This window comes from Phoca vitulina, unplaced genomic scaffold (assembly GCF_004348235.1).
Source record: "Phoca vitulina isolate PV1807 unplaced genomic scaffold, GSC_HSeal_1.0 scaffold4, whole genome shotgun sequence".
Lineage (NCBI taxonomy): Eukaryota > Metazoa > Chordata > Mammalia > Carnivora > Phocidae > Phoca > Phoca vitulina.
In genome coordinates, this window is record NW_022589707.1 from 52,272,453 (window position 1) to 52,287,402 (window position 14,950).

The 14,950-nt window shown below is 36.0% G+C and overlaps 1 protein-coding gene across 12 annotated transcripts in view; it reads left to right on the top strand.

Moving 5' to 3' along the window:
- The window catches only part of DGKB (diacylglycerol kinase beta), a 794,581-nt gene that overhangs the window by 246,723 nt on the left and 532,908 nt on the right, over positions 1 to 14,950 (top strand). For all 12 annotated transcript variants that reach the window (XM_032402009.1, XM_032402007.1, XM_032402005.1 and 9 more), the window contains 3 exons: positions 7,968 to 8,017; positions 11,405 to 11,479; positions 14,609 to 14,728. In XM_032402009.1, the coding sequence (XP_032257900.1) occupies positions 7,968 to 8,017; positions 11,405 to 11,479; positions 14,609 to 14,728 (245 nt within the window). The remainder of the gene's footprint in view (positions 1 to 7,967; positions 8,018 to 11,404; positions 11,480 to 14,608; positions 14,729 to 14,950) is intronic.

The window sequence follows — 14,950 nt, forward strand, 5'->3', positions numbered from 1 at the left end:
AGAATGTTCCATGGGCACTAGAGAAGAATGTGTATTCTGTTGCTTTGGGATGGAATGTTCTGAATATATCAGTGAAGTCCATTTGGTCCAGTGTGTCATTTAAAGTCTTTATTTCCTTGTTGATCTTTTGCCTAGATGATCTGTCCATTTCAGTGAGGGGGGTGTTAAAGTCCCCTACTATTATTGTATTGTTTTTGATGTGTTTCTTTGCTTTTATTATTAATTGCCTTATATAATTGGCTGCTCCCATGTTAGGGGCATAGATATTTACAATTGTTAGATCTTCTTGTTGGATAGACCCTTTAAGTAGGATATAATGTCCTTCCTCATCTCTTATTATAGTCTTTAGTTTAAAGTCTAATTTGTCTGATATAAGGATTGCCACCCTAGCTTTCTTTTGGTGTCCATTAGCATGGTCAATGGTTTTCCACCCCCTCACCTTCAATCTGGACGTGTCTTTGGGTCTACGATGAGTCTCTTGCAGACAGCATATCGATGGGTCTTGTTTTTTTATCCAATCTGATAACCTGTGTCTTTTGATTGGGGCATTTAGCCCATTTACATTCAGGGTAACTATTGAAAGATATGAATTTAGTGCCATTGTATTGCCTGTAAGGTGACTGTTACTATATGTTGTCTCTGTTCCTTTCTTGTCTATGTTACTTTTAGGCTCTTTCTTTGCTTAGAGGACCCCTTTCAAGATTTTTTGTAGGGCTGGTTTTGTGTTTGCAAATTCCTTTAGTTTTTGTTTGTCCTGGAAGCTTTTTATCTCTCCTTCTGTTTTCAATGACAGCCTAGCTGGATATGGTATTCTTGGATGCATGTTTTTCTCGTTTAGTGCTCTGAATATATCATGCCAGTCCTTTCTGGCCTGCCAGGTCTCTGTGGATAGGTCTGTTGCCAGTCTAATGCTTCTACCGTTTTAGGTTACAGACCTCTTGTCCCGAGCTGCTTTCAAGGTTTTCTCTTTGTCTCTGAGACTCGTAAGTTTTACTATTAGATGTCAGGGTGTTGACCTATTTTTGTTGATTTTGAGGGGGGTTCTCTGTGCCTCCTGGATTTTGATGCCTGTTTCCTTCCCCCAATTAGGGAAATTCTCTGTTATAATTTGCTCCGATAGACCTGCCCCTCTCTCTCTTTCTTCTTCTTCTTCTGGGATCCCAATTATTCTAATATTGTTTCGTCTTATGGTATCGTTTATCTCTGAATTCTGCCCTCGTGATCCAGTAGTTGTTTATCTCTCTTTTTCTCAGCTTCTTTATTCTCCATCATTTGGACTTCTATATCACTAATTCTCTCTTCTGCCTCATTCATCCTAGCAGTTAGAGCCTTCATTTTTTATTGCACCTCATTAATAGCCTTTTTGATTTTGACTTGGTTAGATTTTAGTTCTTTTATTTCTCCAGAAAGGGTTTCTCTAGTATCTTCCATGCTTTTCTCAAGCCCAGCTAGTATTTCTATGATCATCATTCTGAACTTTAGTACCAACATCTTACTAATGTCCGTATTGATTAGGTCCCTGGCAGTTGGTACTGCCTCTTGTTCTTTTTTTTGAGGTGATTTTTTCCATCTTGTCATTTTGTCCAGAGGAGAACAGATGAATGAGAGAACAAAATGCTAACAGGGTAACAATGACCCCAGAAAAATATACACTAACACTTCAGAAGAAACCTGACACCAGGGGAGAAGAAAGGGAAAGAAAGAAAAAAGAAAAAAAGAAAGAAAAGAAAAAGAAAAAGAAAAAAAAAAGAATATGATTAAATATGATCAGGCTGGTGAATAGATCAGTGCCACACACTAGATTTTGGGCGTGTTTTGGTCTGTTAGAAGAAACTGCCTTCCAAAATTTTAAAGAAAGAAAACTTATATATGTACAAAAATAAGGGTAAATACGATGAAGGGATAGAATATGAATGTAAAGATGAATATTATAAAAGATTTTATAAAAGGAATTGATAAGATAAGAAGTTGGTTGGAAAAATAAGGAAGAGTAATTAAAAAAAAACAAGGGAGAGAATGTGATCAGGCAGGAGAGGAGAACAAAGGCATACACTAGAGATTTAGGGTATATTTTGGTGTGTTAGAAGAAACTGTATCCCAAAATTTTAAAGAGAGAACAACTTATATATATACCAAAAATAAGGTTAACTACTATGAAGGGATAGAATATGACTCTAAAAATGAAAAATAAAAATGTTTTTTAAAAAAGGTATTGATAAGATGTTGGTTGAAAAAGGTAAAAAGAAAACTTCAAAAAAAAAAAGAAAGTTAAAAAAAAAAAAATTAACTTTGAAAGACTAAAGAATCAGGGGGTGAAAAAAGCCATGAATTCTATTTGCTGTATTCCCCTAGTGCTGGAGTTCTGTCGTTCTCATTGATCGGTAAACTTGGTCTTGGCTGGCTGTTCTCCCTGATCTTCTTGTTGGGGGGGCCTGTTGCTGTGGTTCCCAATGTCTTTGCCAGAGGCGGAATTGCCCCGCCCTTGCCCGTCCGGGCTAAGTAATCTGCTCGGGTTTGCTCTCAGGAGCTTTTGTTCCCTGCAAGCTTTCCGTACAGCTTTGGAGGACGGGAGTGAAAATGGCGGCCTCCCAACCTCCACCCCAGAGGAGCCGAGAACTCGGGGCCCGCTCCTCAGTGAGCCCCCAGAGAAAAGCAGTCAGTCACTCCCGTCTCCCCAGTCTCCGGCCTCACTCCGTGCTCACCCGGCCTGTGACCGAGCATTTCTATCTCTGGCACACGACCCCGTGTGGAGTCTCCAAACCTAGCAGATCCCTGCGGTGTGCTCCCGCGCTACTCCTCCACGGGGAGTAGGGGGAGTCTCCCTGTATCTGCCGCTTGTTGGGTCCCTGCTTCCAGAAAGTGGTCACTTTTTTGTTCAGACAGTTGCTGCTATTCTTTTCTTTGATCTCCTGTTGAGTTCGTAGGTGTTCAGAATTGTTTCATCCCTGTGTAGCTGAATTCCTAGGACCAGACGAAATTTACGTCTCCTACCTCTCCACCATCTTGCTCCTGTTTTACTTTTTCTATCATGCTTTTAACTTCACAGAGGATTCATTTTGTTCTCAGAATGATTCTTATATGCTCCTCTTTTTGCTTTGTGGATTGCAGCTTTCCCCTTACAAGGTTTTATTCTGCCTCCCTGCTTTGTTGTTACTGTTTTCCCAAATTACTTGTTTTGGAAGGACTCCTGGGTGTGGTGCATAGGTGGGTGTGTGGGTGAGGTTTAAGTGTGACTCACTGGAGATAAGGAAGAGGACTTATACTCTCAGTATTCACTGTTTAGACTTTCACATAAATACCTTGTTTTGGGGATAGTACCCCTACCATCAGAAGTCCTGAGCATCCTGAGCTCAGCATTCCCTTAGTTTGAGTGCTATTCAGCCCTAGCGTCTAGTCTTCTGCTGGGGCAGGGAGCTGGCATACTGTCAGGTAGAGGTGTGAAGGGTGGTATTTGAGGGTCTGACTTCTTTCTGTGAAGACTATCACTTCGTTTTCTATCTCATCACCCTTTCTGTGTAAATCTTTGCTTCTTTACTACCAGCTCACATTTATATTTCTCTGGTTTCTAGGTCAGTCAGCATGTGTTTCCCAGCTTCTTAAATTCGATGGTTCTTTTTTCCTCTCACATCTTCTTTGTGCTTTTTGATTTATGCCTATTTCATACCGTATTTTTACTAGAGTGGCACTTCAGTAGAAAGCCAAGGTAGAGAAGTGTGTTCAGTACTCCCTATTTTGCATGACCCCACTATGATTTTAAATTAGGAAAATAGACTTGTCTCTGAAAATCAAAATCCTAGAATTTCTCTCTCTTATTCGGGACCAAAGGAAACTTTGATTTTTTATTTTGACTTGGTCAGATTTAGAGTACATTATATTTAGCACTCAATATAGGTATGCAGTTTTTCTTATTGCCATTCTGATTGACTAGAACTTAAATTTCTCCAACTTTTTCTTTGATGAATTAGACAGAATTCATAGACAACCATTTACCCCTGTTAATGTGTTTAGAAATTATTTAAAAGATGTCAAGACTTCTACTATAGACAATAATGAACAATGTGTTTTCAAACCAACATCGCTACTGGGAACAACTAGAAAATTTGTATATACTATTTTTTTTTTTAAACTGGTTGAAAGCTTCAGGGAATTGTGAAGGCATATTGGATTTGTGGGTCAAATTTCTGGGAGAGGGGACCCTGGCTTTTGCCACTATTTTTAAATGACAAATTCTTAAACAACCAAGGCTGAGAAGCTAAGCAGTTTGAGGAGACTGGTCTTGAGGGAAAATAAAAAACAAAAAACAAAATCTTGAGTTCCAGAAATAGATATGTTGTTGTCTCTGGTTTAAAGTTTTATCTTATTGGCGATGTTGAGCACTTTATTTTGACTGGCCATTCCTGTATCTTCCATTTTTGAATTATCTGTTCAATTTTTTTGCCTCTTTTTTATTTGGGTTGTTTGTCATTTTATTACTGAGTTATAGGGTTTGTTCATATATTCAAGAAATAAGCCCTTTGTCAGATATATGTGTTCTGAAAAGTTCTCAAGTCTGTGGCTGTTTTTTTTTTTCTTCTCTATTCTTTCTTCGTCTTTTTTTTCTTTCTTTTTTCTTTTTTCTTTCACTTATTTCTTTCTTTCTTTCTTTCTTTATTATTTTTTTGGATGAGTAGAAGTTCTAAACCTGATGAACCTTAATTTACCCCCCTTTTTTTTTTAATCATTGGTGGTTCATGTTGGCTTACCTTAAGGTTGTGAAGATATCTTCCTATATTTTCTTCTAGCAGCTTTATAGTTTACTTTAATGTTAAAATTAAAGTTTCATTTTTTTCTTAAAAATAAAGTTTAGTTTAAACTTAAAATTTATTTTGACCTAATCTTTATGTTTGATGTGAAGTAAGTGCCCATGTTGAGTGCACAGAATCACTGGGGGAGACAATAGAACAGGTTAGTTTTAATTTTATTTTTAATATAGCTGGTTATTGGTTTTTATTTTTATGTTGCTTTATTTTTTTTAGAGGGGTTGGTGGGGCAGAGGGAGAGGGAGAGAATCTTAAGCAGGCTCAGTGCCTAGCATGGAGTTTGCCCCGGGGCTCTGTCTCACAACCCTGCGATCATGACCTGACCCAAAATCAAGAGTCGGATGCTTAACTGACTGAGCCACCCAGCTGCTCCCCAGGTTAGTGTTTTTTAAATGATATTGAGAAACACAGAGAATCATTAGGAGGGATAGAGAACCAGATTTGGAGGATGTTTCTCTAGGATCATTGATGAAATTAAGTGCTAAATTTTCCTGGGGAGAATCCCATTGCTGCCTCTCGGTGCACGAGCAGGGCACCCTTCATTGCCAACACCCCTGACACATCCAGGACCCTGGTTGCTCTCTCTCTGACCACTGCTACTGCTGTTGCTCACATCACCAGGATGACTTTGAGTAGCCCCCTTTCTTCTTGGGTCACCAGCCTATGATTGATCAACTGGGTTTTTCTTCTGATTGATGGAGCCTGGGTCATGTGCAAACTCTACCTTCAAGTCAGGCCAGTAAAGACAAGGTATCTTGTGTTTCATCTGTTTCTGTGTTTTGTAAAGTGTGGCTTTAAAAGCATAGGAAGAAGTTTCAGATGCTGCCGGAAATGAATGGCAGGTAACCCCACACAGAGTCCACTTGTGTATATGTCTTTGAGCTCATGTTTCTGACAAGTCTTACCAAGAGGTGTAGGGTTTCCATATATCTGATCACCTAAAAATGGTCAGGCAGTCATTTATTACAGTAAAGATTCATGGAGTCACCAGTGGCCCTCATTCTAAAATACAGCTAGGTGGGGTGCCTGGGTGGCTCAGTCGTTAAGTGTCTGCCTTCGACTCAGGTCATGATCCTGGGGTCCTGGGATCGAGCCCCGCATCGGGCTCCCTGCTCGGCGGGAAGCCTGCTTCTCCCTCTCCCACTCCCCCTGCTTGTGTTCCCTCTCTCACTGTGTCTCTCTCTGTCAAATAAATAAATAAAATCTTAAAAAAAAATAAAAATAATAAAATACAACTAGGCTTTTGTAAATACTTGCCTTGTTCGTGGTACTGAATCCATGCTTGAGTGGTGGGTGAATTCTTGTCACTCACAAAGTGATGTTTCTATTTTCTGCTTTACTAGAAAACCTTGAAATGCTTAGGATCCATGTTCTGGTAGGACTTTTCTTTCTGAATTTTTGCCATTTATTGAGTATATGAAAGCCAGTAATCATTATGGTTTGCAAATAAAGATATTTAGGTCATTAGCCAGCATAACATTATGTTCCTTAATTCAGTGGGTACACATTTTCCCCATACATTTTAGCATCTTTAAAGTCTTTTTCCATTTTCCAATAAATAGAACATGATGATTAGATTGTAAGCATTTTTTTCTATTAGTTGTATGCAGGCTGGTTATAGCATCTTATAAATAAATAATTCATATCTTAGGTTGGTGAAATTATAATAATTATTTTAAATACAAAAATAATAATTAGTTAACAGGTATATGATCAAGGTCATTGCACAATTGTGCCTCATTGTTATCAATGTCTTTATTTAATATTATAGACCCCAGACATCAAGATTCTCCCAGAAATTATACAAACCCAACAAAAACTCTCACTTCCACTCCTCTGTTTTAACAGCTGTGTCATTCTTCTCTGTTTATCTCAAAATGGCACCTGCAGCCCCTTCTGGAGTCTCGGGGTAGTGTGTGAATTTATGAGGGAATCCTCTGGCCTGAGAGGCCCTCTGTCCTCCTGCTTTCCTGTGCTCACTACCACAGAGACAACACTCTCCTTTTCCTTACTTCTTCAGTTCAAAGAGTGGTTACCCTCTGAAAGTACATCTCAGATTGCAACACATACACCATTATAACCATGATAATAATGCATTTTGTGTCTTGTTGTCCTGCATCAGAAAAATTCCCCTATTTTGTACTAATCCTTTCCCATGCTGCTCAGCGATCAATCAAAACAACGGCTTATATTTGTGTAGTGACCTATAGCTTTTGCTATGCATTTGTATGTATCACCTCACTTAACTTTTCCGACAAGTGTGTCTTATGACAGGGTGGTTATTCTCATTTGAAGGATAAGAAAACAGTGTTGGACTATGCTCATGTACTAGTGGATCACAGATTCCAAATTTGGTTTACAGAACTCCGAATCAGTTTGTTTTTTCTTACTCACTCTGCCCTTTAATATCTGGACTCCGAATATCTAAAATTCCTTCTCTTCTTTTATTTTTGTGTTTTCATTTAATGATTCTTTTTTTTTTTTAAATATTTTATTTATTTATCTGACAGAGAGAGACACAGCAAGAGAGGGAACACAAGCAGGGGGCTGGGAGAGGGAGAAGCAGGGTTCCTGCCGAGCAGGGAGCCTGATGCGGGGCTCGATCCCAGGACCCTGGGACCATGACCTGAGCTGAAGGCAGCCGCTTAACTGACTGAGCCACCCAGGTGCCCCTCATTTAATGATCTTATAATTAAAAAATTGAGCAAACAATGGTACCTTTTAGTGTTTTCTACATATATAACAAAACTTGTTTGACCTTATATCTGATATTTAGTATTTTTATTAACTGACTAATTCATTCTCAAATTAACTTGAGAAATGATCCTACAAATCGATGTCTTTGAATAGGAAAGGATTGAAAATTTGCTTTCAACGGAAAGGAAATTTTATTTTATTTTTTTGAAGATTTTATTTATTTATTTGACAGAGAGAGACACAGCGAGAGAGGGAACACAAGCAGGGCGGGTGGGAGAGGGAGAAGCAGGCTTCCCGCCAAGCAGGGAGCCTGATGCGGGCCTAGATCCCAGGACCCTGGGATCATGACCTGAGCCGAGGACAGATGCTTAACGACTGAGCCACCCAGGCGCCCCTCAGTAGAAAGGGAATTTTTACTAACATTGATCTTACTCTCCTCTAATTTTTTTTCAACACCTCTTTTATTTCTAGTTATGTTTCGCCTCTATGACACAGATGGGAATGGCTTCCTGGACAGCTCGGTAATTTTTTTCTTTAAATTTTCTGTGAAAATTTCAAAGTAGTTTGTTCTGAAAAATGCAATGAATAAATTTATAGCTATTACCACAGAAGACACACTGAATATAATTTCCATGCACTCACACAGCATTTTGATCATCTGACTTCTTGAGAGTGATCTGAAAAAAAAATAAAAATAAAAGTGTTAGGATTACAATTGTTCTGTTGAATAATTTTGCTAGAAAAAAGTGACTTTTTATGCATGGAAAGCTAAAAAAGACCCCAGCTCCTTTGAATAATACATGAGAAAGCTGAGATCGTTGATCTAGAAAGAAAAAAAAAAATTGAGCTTTGACACTAAGAAAAATAACAAGAATATCAGTAGAATTGAAAGGAATTATAAAGTCAATTTAATCATTTTATCATTTTTGCACATTTTAGAAGTCTTTTAGTCATATATGCTGTTAAAATACATATACTTACAAATTACTTTAACAAACTTCCCTTTTTAAAATGTCTCATCCAATTTAAATACAACTTGTACTCTATCATATAGTCATAAAAAGCAATAGGAGAAAAATACGATCTCTATATGATTGAACTAAAAGGAATAATTAAATGTTTATTGTATTTGTAACATACACAAATCATTGATAGTTTTCAGAGGAGTAGTTAGACTCTTAGTTTTACTGCACAAATCAGTGCTTGGAATATAAATCCATTTCAGGTTCCATCCAATAATGCATTTTATATTTGCTAGTGACATATTTTTCATATATTATTAATTCTTCTATAAAGAAAATAGAAGAATCTTAAAAAAATAAGTGTCAGGTTATGGAAATTTTGGAGTACACAGGTACATTAAATAACAAATGTTTTGATATTTTTAAATTGATTAAAATGAACATTACTTCTGATAGTGAATTTCTCTCCTAATAATAATTATTATAAAGAAGTAAATGAACATTACTTCTGATAGTGAATTTCTCTCTCCTTTTAAATTGATTAAAATGAACATTACTTCTGATAGTGAAATTCTCTGATAGTGAATACAGCTCCCTTTAGCAGAGTTCAAACAGAATTCTACAAGCAGAGCAATGGAGTTGGATACATATTTATGTAATTCTGAGTAGGATAATGGCACATTAGCTTCTCCAGAGAGAGATAAAAATATATAATTCCTACTTTAGGAAATGACCACCAATCTAAATTGATGCTGTGATTGTGGGATTCCTTATGTTTAAGTCTCTCCAATTTTTCAAACGCCATCATTTTTAAGTGCTTAGTAGTGTCCAGTTACCCATTTAGGAATATTAAGCTACAGGATACATTTGCTCATTTTCTGGTGGCATTTCACAGCGAGGAGTTTAGACTTTTCTAGATATTTCCATATGCTTATTGTTGCACTTCTGTCCATACTACTGCAAATTGTATTTAAATGCAAATTTGTTTTATTTAGTGTTTCTTTTTAATTAAATTAAAGGATGTTTCCTTACTAGGCTCTTAGCCATGGGTTGGCAGCTGATTTGAAAATTCAGTCAAGTGCTTTTTTTGGTCTCTGGCCATTTTTTATTGTTGTTAACATATAATACATCACATTATTTATCACTATCATCTAATATTAAACAATAAGTTGGAGATAAATTGATTTATGATTAAACTAGTCTATTTTGTAATTAAAGGCCTGAATTTTATTTCTATGGTTTTCCCCAGACAACGTACCACTTCATTTTATTTTCTTCATTATCAGGTTGAAATTGCACGTTCTGATGTCCTTAATGTTGGAAATTTTAAAGGTGTAACACTTCACATATTGGAGGCCAAACAGAGGAAAATTACTATTTTGAAAAATGACCACTATGTGTAATAATACTAGTGAATATTTATTGATCCCTTGCAGTATGCCAGGTGGCATAAATGTATTTCATATCATAGCATGCTTACTCTTTGCAGCAACTCTATGCACTAGTTAAGATTAGAATACTCATTTTACGGATGAGAAAGCTGAGTCTTAGGTCAAATGATTTATCTAAATGTCACATGCCTACATAAAAAGGTTTTCTGTTCCTAAAAACATGTCCAGGGACTTTTACCACTCCAAACCATCGAGGCATAAATAGGCAAAGATAGAGTAACACACACACACACAATTCTAACCTATAATTCCAAGATATTTTAGTTTAAATTTTTTCTTAACTGTAATAAGTGAATTTATATTTATTTATATTTATATATTTGTATTTTTTATATTTGTATTTATATTTGTATTTTTGTATTTGTATTTATATTTGTATTTTTTTCTGGGGCAATCTGTGTTAACTAAACATTTTCATGATTACATTTTTTCTGGACAGAGGAATGGAGCTTTCATCAGTTTCTCAGATGGATCCATTGTCCCCCAAAAGACAACCTCTTTCACTACATTTCCTTCTTCATTCTATGAATATCAACTACATATATTACATCAGAGATTTGAGTAGAATAATCTTTGATTAATATGCTTTCAAACCTTATCCTTTTATACTTCTTATATTTTAAATTATTATACTGTTAAGACACCACATTTAATTATCTCAGTGACTATATTTAAAATTACTAGCATTTACGAAGTATATTTAATCTTTTCTGGAGATAGGGAAAAATTAAAGTATTAAATAAATAGGTATGAGCAAATGTTTTAATTTATTTGGTCAAGGCATATGTATTAACTAACCGTTCTTCAAAGAGTTGACACTTGAGCCCAATAATATGAAAATGCTAACTAAAATTCTATTTCCTCAGAAAATAAACTCTACATGTACTTAGCCTCCAAACCTTGACCCTGAACACGCCTCTTGCAGAGCAAATTATACCAGTTAATGGCTGGAACAGTCAATATACGTTCTCAGTGTATCAGAATGAAAATAAACCTCTCAGTTGCCCTCAAACGCTTCCTTCCATCCTTCCACACCTGTTTCTAAGCCAAAGGGTCAGGACACTCGGTGACTTAAATATCACAGCTTGTGAAAATATGCCTGCTCCTACTTCAATCAGATCTTCCTTTCTAAAGATAGATTTTCTTCCTTAAAAAAAATATCTGCTCTGGAAGAAAAGCTTTTTTTGTGTAGTTGTGCCCTCTTCTGGTGAAGATTTCTAGACCAAGTACAAAATAAATTTATATTCAAGTGCTTCTTTTATGTATAGTTAATCAGACTGTTGAAAGGATATATTATATATAAAAATTAATATATATGTATAAATTATATATAATACATAAATTAATGGTGTAACTTTTAGTTTTTGAACTGCACGTTAAACAAAACAATTCTTATAAGTCAAAGTTTGAAAAACTTACAAAGACCCTGTATTCATGTTTTCTCCCTTTTCTCTGTCTCTGTCTCTGTCTCTGTCTCTCTCTCTGTCCTCTCCAGGAGCTAGAAAATATCATCAGTCAGATGATGCATGTCGCAGAATACCTTGAATGGGATGTCACTGAACTTAATCCAGTAAGTATATGGACAATTTAACTGTTGGCTACATTCTAGAAGGCCCGTTTCTCTTTTCTCTTTTTTGGAACCTTAATATACTACTGCCATTTGATATTTTCTTTTGATAACCCAAAGTTACTATTTCTATTCAGTAGCGAAAGTGGATTCTGAACAAGAAAAGGTATACGTGGTGTTCTGAAGCTCTTAGCAGTAACTTTTGCTTTTCTTCTTCATGGAAATTAATTTGAATGGCGATCTCAGATGTCTTTAGGTGAGCAGGAGCTGCTGGTGGATACCGCCAAGGTTATGCCATGCAATAAAATAGTCAGAATTAATGTACGCTATTCATGATCTCTGTATTTTCCTTTTATGGAAATAGCTAAATATTCATTCTAAAAGAAGATGAAGTCGCTTAAGATGATGACGGTTGACTGTGTACACTGCACTGTGTTAGTTCCTGTATATGTGTTACTCAATGCTTGCAACTCTGAGATAGATCCTACTATTTTATTCATTTTACAGATAAGGGAATTGGGACCCTAGCATGTTGAAGAAACTTCTCATAGCTCTTCAGCTAGTTAAAGATAGAGCTAGAAAGTTATAATAATTTGTTTAAAGAAATGGTATCGAAGGAGGCTTTTAAGAACATAACAACCTCTTATTTTTAATAGATTTACACCAAATACAACATTATTCAAATGTATATTAAAACATACTTGATTAGAAACTTTGACTTTTGCCACAAGTAATATTTTGGAGAGAGTTGATAAGTACGTTATTGACTAGTTTATTCTTGAAACCAACTAAGTTGAGCACATTGTAAATGAATTAAGCATATACAAATCAATTTTATTTAAATGGCTTACATTTTATAAGAATTTTAAAAGCCTGTGACAGCATGATAGTGGCATGATTAGAGAAGAGAGCTGTGGTAGCATTTCCTTTGCTGCGGAGACTAGTGCCAGTAAAGTACCACAAAGTTATATGCAGTTATATGCAGGAGGGGCACCATTCTTCCTGGGATTGGGGTTTTCCAAGTTTTAACTCAACTGGTTTTTCTTTTGGGAGGATGTCGAAATACACCATGCTGTGCGCATAATGCATAGCAGATATTGTTCACAAAGTTGCAGTTTGTATACGGAATAATAAATAATAGTGGTAACTTGTATTTGATTCTAAGAATCCTGCTTGATTCATCTTAATACTCTTTTCCCTTAAATCAAGGGACTTCTTTTCAGTTCTGTTGCCCTTTTTGGTTATGTTCTTCTAAACCAGCTTTCTCCATCCTACTCACCTCAATACCCGTGAATATTGTGCATCTTCCAGTCAAGTCTCTTGTCCTCACTGGAGTGATGGAAGGAAGGAAGATGTTTTTCTATTGGTTTTCAAAACAGAAGGGGGCACCGCAGCTTCCCCACAAAAAATAGTGGGGGAGTGCTATACACTTGAGGAAAAGGGGGATCTGGATGATTTGAAGAAGGGAACAGTTGGTGGCTAGGCAGTCTAATTATGACAAATACCTACTGGAAAATACAAATAATAAACTATATTGCATTATTTGTCATTTGTGGAACACATTGATAAATCTGCTACTTCTACGAGTAGTATAAATAGTAGAAAGTGAAGATGAAGAGATTTACGTTGGGTAGTATGTTTGCTGTCATAGTGACTACCTCATCCTGCCTGATGATTCAACAACTCTGCCCATTTTAAGCCAGTGCATACATTTGTACACCTTGTCAGAGCCTTGATACATTTGCATATATGAATAAAGATAATTGAACGTTTGAGGTCCATGGCAGTTAATAGGGAAGATTGAGACATCCTTGGAAGAGGTTTTGAAAAAATGAACCCATGCTCTCACATGAGATTTATTAGGTACAAAATGAAAGCATCAACCATCTGAAACAATGCTCTGTGTTCTAGTTCTCATTTATTCATTTCTCCTAGTTCATCAAAGTGCGTTCAAGGGGCAGGACATTTTAACAAGATCCTGTACCATTTTGCCAAATTCTAAATCATATCCCCTGTTTTTCATTCTGAGAATAATAAAGTAATTATTTCAGCACCATTTTGTTCCAAAAAGTCTCTTTTTCTCAATACCTATATTTAAATTTGTATGAAGGAAAATAACCTCATTTTCAAAAACTTCATGAGGAAACACACCCATCCACGAAGTTCGAGTTTTTAGGCAAACAGCACTTCTATCAACATATCAAGTATTCCATTTATTGCACCTTTCAAATTTTGGTTCCAATGCTCTCTCTCTCTCTCTCTTTTTTTTTTCTCTGAATTGATGAAGATTTCTGTATTAGATAAAGGGGTGAATTACTTTCTTTATTGGAATTCTAGCATGTTTGCCATTTTGGTGCTGTTGGATGAGAAGTACTTCACCTTGTTTGAAACTCGCATACAGTTTCTGCTCATATAACATAAAACACCTATATGACACTTACTATACATGCTACATGCTCTTTGAGGATCTTTATAGTATATTAACACATTTAACCCTCACAACAATCCTTTGGATTAAATACTGATATTACCACTATAAAAGTGAGAGATCAATGTATTACCAACAAACACTGTGGAGAACATTTTGGGACACTGTGCAAGTCATCTTTAAAGAGAAATCTAATCAAAAATGACTTGATGGTTTAACTTCTTGGCTTTATTAAGTTCTGATAGGCAATTAAAAGCAACTTAATTTCCCCACCCCTTATTACCACTTAGCAAAGAGTCATTTCAGCTCTTTGCCATGAAGTTAATTTGTTCAGACATTATCTGGCATACATATGAATTAAAAAAATCTAGAGAAAGCAATTAAAGACCACTTTCACCCTTAAATTAAAGATACTTTCTTGTTTTAGCTGTACCATTCAGTGATAAAGTATTAAAAAGTTAAGCAATTATTTCTAAAAGTTGAATAGTATAAGAAGTGAGGTTATAGAAATCATAACAAAGCCACTCTATCCTCAGTTATTGGATTGACATTGTACCAGGTTACCTAGATATTTATCTCTACTGTGCACTTAGCTGCTAGTCAGTTTGTTATATTCAATTCAATTCAGTGCAATGCTTTGTTCTGTCTTATGAAATTTATTTTATTGATTCATAGCAAGTTTTCCTTCATCTCTTCTACTCCAGATCCTCCACGAAATGATGGAAGAAATTGACTATGATCATGATGGGACGGTCTCTCTGGAGGAATGGATCCAAGGAGGAATGACAACAATTCCACTTCTTGTGCTTCTGGGCTTGGAAAATGTAAGCATTTACACAAAGAGGGTGGCTTGGTGGTAAGTCAGTGGGGTTCTCTATTACACATTTTGATTATAAATTGATCTGGCCATTTTCTATCATTAAGCGTGTAGCGAGTGTCTGGACCTTTTAGTTAGTATGCCATAAGGCAATTTAATAGTAAGTCCTGTAGTCATCCTTGTCACAAACACATTGATTCATTTTAGGTGTTACCTTATTATTTAATAC